This window comes from Carex rostrata, chromosome 22, assembly GCF_964058835.1.
Source record: "Carex rostrata chromosome 22, lpCarRost1.2, whole genome shotgun sequence".
Lineage (NCBI taxonomy): Eukaryota > Viridiplantae > Streptophyta > Magnoliopsida > Poales > Cyperaceae > Carex > Carex rostrata.
Genome location: NC_135939.1, coordinates 511318 through 517726, shown reverse-complemented (window position 1 = coordinate 517726; position 6409 = coordinate 511318). Strand labels below are relative to the sequence as shown.

Below are 6409 nucleotides of genomic sequence, written 5' to 3'. Positions count from 1 at the left end.
ACATTGCATAATAAAATCACATGAACAGGACCAGTGAAAATAAATAATAAATAAAAGAAATATAATATTGTAAACATTTTCTTTTCTCAGCAAAATAAGGCTCCTTTAAAATCAGGAGAGGACAGTTTCTCTGGTAATAAAGCATTTCAGATTCAGGGTGCATCTCCACATTTCTTTCGGAAAAAGAAAAACAAAAAAAATCATGGTTGTGTTCAATTGCATGTCTGTACATTCTACATGGTGTCAAACCCAGAGATGGTTTCTTGGTTGTGTACACGCTTATGAAGCTCAAGCATCTCCTGGTGATTGGGGTCAAGGGAAAGTGCAGCACGGCAGTCTCGAAGTGCACTTTGTAGATCTCCAATGTGTTCATGAAATGCCGCTCGCAAGTGCAACAAATAAAGGTCTGCTTTGAATGCAATGGCATGGGTCAGCTCTGCTATAGCGTCTTTCTCTTTGTGACTATCCATTAACACTAGTTGCACAATAATTGAAAAAGAATAAGAAAAAAAAAGGAATCAGTATTAATCAGCAAATTGCAACTTTTAAATCACATAAAGGTCATTGGGTTACACAGACATGCTAAAATATGATTTCTGAACATAAGAAAGTCTCATTGCATTACTGAGAATACCATAATCTCAGTACAGTACTGGCTGAGCAACTGGTACAAAAAAAAAATATTCAGATTTCTAATGTTTGGTATGCTAGTGAGGATACTAAGCACTTTTTCCTGTCATTGTTTTATTTTAGCTAAAGTTGCACCATATTTTGGTACTGTTCCAGCCCTTTCCGTACCAGCTAAGCTTTCAAAAAGCGGTTATAAAAAAGGCTTTGTGGATTTTGCCCACTTCACACTAAAATGTCACAAAATTACATTGAGTGGATTTACTGCCCATTTATCTGATGATTTTAGCACTGATAAATCACCGATAAAACTTGATTCAGATTTCTTAGAACATTTATTATGAAAACATGTATTTTGAAGCCTATAACGTATAAAACGGATCATGATTTCTAGCCATCAACATGCCTTGATAAAGGGAGAGAATGCTCTATCTAATACATAATTATTCAACCAAAAAAAGTTATGATTAAAGGACCTTAGAAGTTCTGGAACCCTAAGTCCATATTTGTCATTCTCAAACACAAACAGTAAGTATGATATCTCTTTTCCCCTCTTTCCTTCACAGAACCAGCATCCAGATGTGGCAAAATCTGACCCGACCAGAAGCAGCGGTCCGATCTGACTTGACCAGATTTTTTGAAGAGCCGAACTTACCCAAACCCCAAACTTGATCCAAAGTTGGACAGCCCGAGACCTGACCTGACCTGACCTGACCCAACCTGACCTGTACCCGATAATTCTCTAAGGTCAAACAGACCCAACCTGACACGACCCAAACATGATCTGGCACGTCTAATGCCACTTTAGAAGTAACAAATCTCACTCAACCCAAAGAATTTGCCTGATATGGCTCAAATCCAAACCCAACTGATTGAAACCCGACCCAACCCAACACTTCTCAGCATGACAATTTTCTCTAATACATAATCTTAATTAACAGTCAATAAAGTCTCACCTGCAGCACGGTACCGGTACGGATAAACACGTAATGGGTCCAAACGAGTTACCATCTCCAAATCTTTCATGGTTTGCTCCCTGTCACAATACTCAGACCGTTTCTCATAGGCTGATGCATTGCTCCTCGCCTTATCTATCAATTGTGTCATTTCCTCAAATGCTGCCACCCGGTTGTTCTTTAAAAAATGGACACGAGCCAAGCCTTGATGAGCCCGGGTGTGTCTGATCTTGAGAGCACTTGTGTAACAATCTGCTGCCAAATCCAGCTTCTCACAGTCAAGGTACACACCACCTAGGTTGTTCAATGCCTGCTTCATTGGTGACAGAAAATCAATCAGCACTTGTCAATTATTAAGAGCATAAGCGTGTTTGTTTCTACGAAGTTGCAAAAGTAAAGTTTCCGTGTGCACACAAAAATAACGAGTTTTGTATCAAGAAACCTCAGTCGGCAAATGCCTCAAATTAAGACTAAATTTATTTATACTTTCACCCAACTTTGCCTTGATTTAACATCAATTGTGTAAAATATACAAAAAAAAGAAAAGCAATAGCAGCCAAGCCAGTATTTTAGTATTCAGTAAATAAAGGAAGTAAATTACAGAGGTCTAAAATATACTTACCCAAGCAGGTACGAGTACCAAAAAATCAAAATAGCCAAAAGAAAAAAAAACAAACTATTAATTCAAATGGACAACTGACCTGACCCTTTCTAAGCCTGTCAGAAGGGCATTTAAGTGCCTCCTCAAGGAGAGAAATACAAATCAACGAGCATGATGGGTCCATGCCTGAATCAGCCAACACGTACGCCTTCAGAAAGAAGGCTTCAAAAGATCTCTGCATGGAAATGGACTTTTCAGCCTTACACAATGCTTCTTTGCAGTGGCCTGTGTCATAAAGAAGCCAGCCCTCATATACAAGTCGTTCATGTTCACTCGAGGCATGCTGTCGTGCCAGCTGTAAGCTGCGCATTGCCACTTCAGGACAGTTTAACCTAAATATAAAAATTACTCAGAAATCAAGCATTGGCTATTTATAGCTATAAGTTATATCGAAACTTGCAATACCAAGGTTTATAATTCAGTACTGATCCATCACCCAATAGCTGTGCCCATTTCTATTAGTCCAAAAAAGTAGTATAATTGATTAAACTGAGTCTTCTTTCCCCTATTTCAGGCAAACATAATTAAATGATAACAAAATTTGGAATAATACCCAGACTGTATAGTTGCTAGTGGTACGTACCATACCAAAAATGGTTAAATGTGTGGATCACCTATTTCTTAGGTTCCTTCTTTTTACTTGATTAAATGTGTCGATAACCTACTTCTTTGGTCCCTTTTTTTTAAATTGACTGAAAGTGAGGATCATCTCCACCTACTAGCATGGATTATGAACTAGTGAACCCAGTAAAAATGGTACATACCATACCGACAACAGTTAATGGCATGATTTCCATAATCTTTTTAGAAGAAATAACCATTCAAAATTTTAAAGAGAAGAATCTTCAAAAAACATGAAATTTGGAAAAATACAATATCCTTAATTAATAAAACGGACCAGTTTTTCTTCTTAAGGACCATTCGTTTAATATATAGCAATTAAAAGGACAATAACAATGTTTTGCTATTGCCAATGCTGGTTAATATTTTACAAGAACATAAAGAACTGATAGTGAATACAAAACAATAACAGCCAAAGCACCAAATTCTCTATGGTGCAAAATAGGTATACCTGATTTTTTATGAAAAAAAAAAGGTGCAATGCACAATTGATCAAAAGTGATACACTGGATGATAATATTATATATAAGAAAAGGTATAATAGATCAAAAGGGTAGACTGAGCAAATATTTCTGTTCACACAAATGATGTTTAGGCACCATTTATTTTGAGACAACAAAGTACTTAATTTAATAAAGGTCCTGACCTAAGGAGAAGCAATGACTGTCTGAAATAAAGAACTCCTTTTGGTGCATCAGTCTCCATCATCTGAAAAATCACTGAAAGCGACCCCACGTCATCCACTGCTGACCACCGGTCATAGAGGTGCATCCAGCAATCTGCAGAGCTCCATTTATCTACTTGTGCACCCAGAAGAGTTGCTATTTTTGATGCCGCCACTCTCCCCTCCACCATCCTATACCCAGGTGCTAGCGTCAAGATCGCATGCACGTCCCGAAGAGCTAAATCATAATTCTCCATCACTAGGTTGATGCAGAACCTTAGCTCAAGGCATTCAAGTGCCATCTTGAAGCCCAAAATACGGTTTACTTCATCCAATGCGGCTTTCGGGTCTTGCTTTTTTAAGAGGTCAATAGCACGATACATGTATGGATATGTCAGAGTGGGGTCAAGCTCCGTTGCTTTATCCAAATCTTCTAGTTTTCTATTGGCATCAGCATACAGGCTTCTCTCCAGAAACATCCACCCAAGAGGCTGGGACAAGGACATAACAGAGGTGAGTTTTTCAAAAGCCAACATTGTATCACCCTTTAAAAAAGCTATTCTGGCAATGCCAGTAACAGAATATACGTGCCCTGAACTGCGAGCAGCATTAAATGCAGACACTGCTTCCCCATACTCCTCTCTTAAAAACCGGACACAACCAAGTTGGTGATACGCAATTTGTTTTTGTGATGTACCAACAGCCGACTCAACCATCTTTTCTATAAACCTTGCAGTTTTCTCAGAAGTTGGGTCTGTTTTCATCGAAACCTCACTCACCAATGAATAAAAGGGAAAAGAAGCTCTCCCCACCATGGCATATTGTTGTTCCTTGTTAGCACTACAGAAAAACTTTACCACTTGATCATCACCCAGACATGTCGGAAGTTCCCGTAAAAGCTCTTGCATGCAAGTAGCCCCAAGAACCGGAGCATTCTCCTCAAGTGCACATGCTATTAACTCAATTGCCTCTTGTCTTGAACAAACCAAAGATGCCAGTTTCCTATCACAAGCTTCTTTTAATCTCTCACAACAAAATGTATTTGCAAATATGAGAATTTCAAGTAAGATATCAACTGATAAGCCATTGCCAGATAATATGCCAGTAACAGCAAAATTAGCAATGCATCTCATGCCAGCTGCTGAAATACCATTCTCTGACAAGTTGATCACCTCCAGATTTGATTCGGTAAAAGGCCCATTAAGCATGGTATGAAAAGGTATCGACAAAGAAGCAATCTTGCACCTGTTACAAATTATCATTTCTCCTCCTATTTGAAATGACACCATCGTAGCCTCCTCTTGCGCATCATTCCTGGTACTGGTATCAGAAACTGGTAAAGAGGCCCCAACTGGAATCTCCAAAGAGACATCTACAGGCTCAAGCTCTCTCAAGCACTTACCACAAGAGGAGAGGAGGTCAGTGATGAACTCCTCTCCTTGCTTCTCATACCGCAGCCAGGTACCATAAATTATTTTTTCATGGACAGTATTTGCGTGCTTCCAAGCCGAATGGAGACTTCTCCTGAGCAATTTGGTTTCACCAAGCCCTCGGAAAACATGATATTGAAGCAAGTAACGATCTGATTTTTCTTCTGGCTTGCATTGTTCGAGTTCCTCATGAATTTGGGCTAATACACTAACATAGTCTACTGGTTTGAAATATGGAAGAATTGGCGGCTCCACTATTTTAATTAAGGATTCTCTACAATTATAGAAGTAGAATAAAACAATTATAAATGCATTGAAGAAATCCGGACTTCTTTATAAACATTTTGCAAAGTATGCATGCTACATATGCAGACACCCCAATACACTTTTTTGATACTTCGAACCTGGTCTAATTATTCTGTAAGGATTATTGAAAAAGACCATATTATCCTTAGACAACTACATTATTTAAAAGATAAGCTACCAGAGATTTTTACGGAGGACGCTGTTTTCATATTGTTGAAATGATGTTTTTAGGTCTGTAGGTGTTTTCTACAATAAACTGGTTCGCAAATTTGTAAAAGGACTGGTTTTGTTTGTTCACAGACTATAACAGGGTACAGTCTGCAAAAAGATATTTAACTAAGAATTAATAGAATCATTTTGCTAAGTAGACTTACATAGAAGAAGGAGAGTATGATGAAATCTTTGAAAGCTTCCCTCTTTCAACTTGAAGCCATGATTGAGGATTGAAATCGTGGACCTGAGTCTCTTTGTGTGATTCTGAGAGCAACATGCTCTTCATAGAGCACAAGAGGGAGAAAAATTCCCAAATCTCCACAGTATCCGATCACAATGAGACACAAAATTTATAACTCTTTTAAAAATTGACAAGTGATATATCTTTTGAGAACAAGTGAGAATTAGCTTGACCTAGATCAGGGGAGAAATTAAAAAACCTTCAAAAAAAAAAAAAAATCTCTTTCTCAGCGCATCCAACTTGGGACAAATTTTAAAGAGAAATGGAGCACCTTTCTATCTAAGATCAAACACCTCTCAGCAGTAAATTAAGCTATACAAGGATGAAATTTAGAAACGGAGCAGCTTTCTAGTTGAGCGAAAGACGAAAACTATAGCAAATAACAAGCGATACCCGTCCTGAATCAACGCTAAAAATAGAAGAAGGAAAATTTAAATTAGTAAATAAGTTACCCGCCTACTCACACTAGATTGAGCTATTAAATTGTAGTAACGACCAACAAGGTCGTGGAATTAAAGAAAAAACCCTTATTTGAAATTACTGTAATCTAGATCAACTAAGAAACTGAAGAAGAAGTGAGTTTTTCCTCTCAAACAGACCTACCGATTGGGACAAAGACAAACTTAAAATTAGAGAACAAGTCGCTTTCAGGGGCAGCCAAAGAAGGTGAACTGATATAAAGAACAAATC

The 6409-nt window shown here is 38.0% G+C and overlaps 1 protein-coding gene across 2 annotated transcripts; it reads right to left on the bottom strand.

Annotated features, from left to right (window-relative positions):
* Nucleotides 1-34: 34 nt before the first annotated feature.
* Nucleotides 35-6401, bottom strand: LOC144574386 (ETO1-like protein 1). 2 transcript variants are annotated; one of them, XM_078324343.1, is made up of 5 exons: nucleotides 5640-6401; nucleotides 3512-5233; nucleotides 2285-2576; nucleotides 1584-1893; nucleotides 35-475 (listed from the first exon to the last, which is right to left on the bottom strand). In XM_078324343.1, exons 1-5 carry the CDS (start codon nucleotides 5762-5764, stop codon nucleotides 234-236), a joined length of 2691 nt encoding a protein of 896 aa, XP_078180469.1. In that variant the 5' UTR covers nucleotides 5765-6401; the 3' UTR covers nucleotides 35-233. The 2 variants fall into 2 exon arrangements, with proteins under 2 accessions (XP_078180469.1, XP_078180468.1); XM_078324342.1 differs by having other exon boundaries at nucleotides 1584-1896; nucleotides 5640-6397.
* Between the last annotated feature and the right edge of the window lie 8 nt (nucleotides 6402-6409).

What these genes read in the sequence shown, in the direction of transcription:
- LOC144574386 (XM_078324342.1), bottom strand. Translation starts at nt 5,764, where the DNA reads ATGAAGAGCATGTTGCTCTCAGAATCACACAAAGAGACTCAGGTCCAC. An exon ending in TCATACTCTCCTTCTTCTAT is followed by an intron (nt 5,234 to 5,639) that starts GTAAGTCTACTT and finishes CTATAATTGTAG; the next exon opens with AGAATCCTTAATTAAAATAG. An exon ending in ACAGGCTTAGAAAGGGTCAG is followed by an intron (nt 1,897 to 2,284) that starts GTCAGTTGTCCA and finishes TCACCAATGAAG; the next exon opens with CAGGCATTGAACAACCTAGG.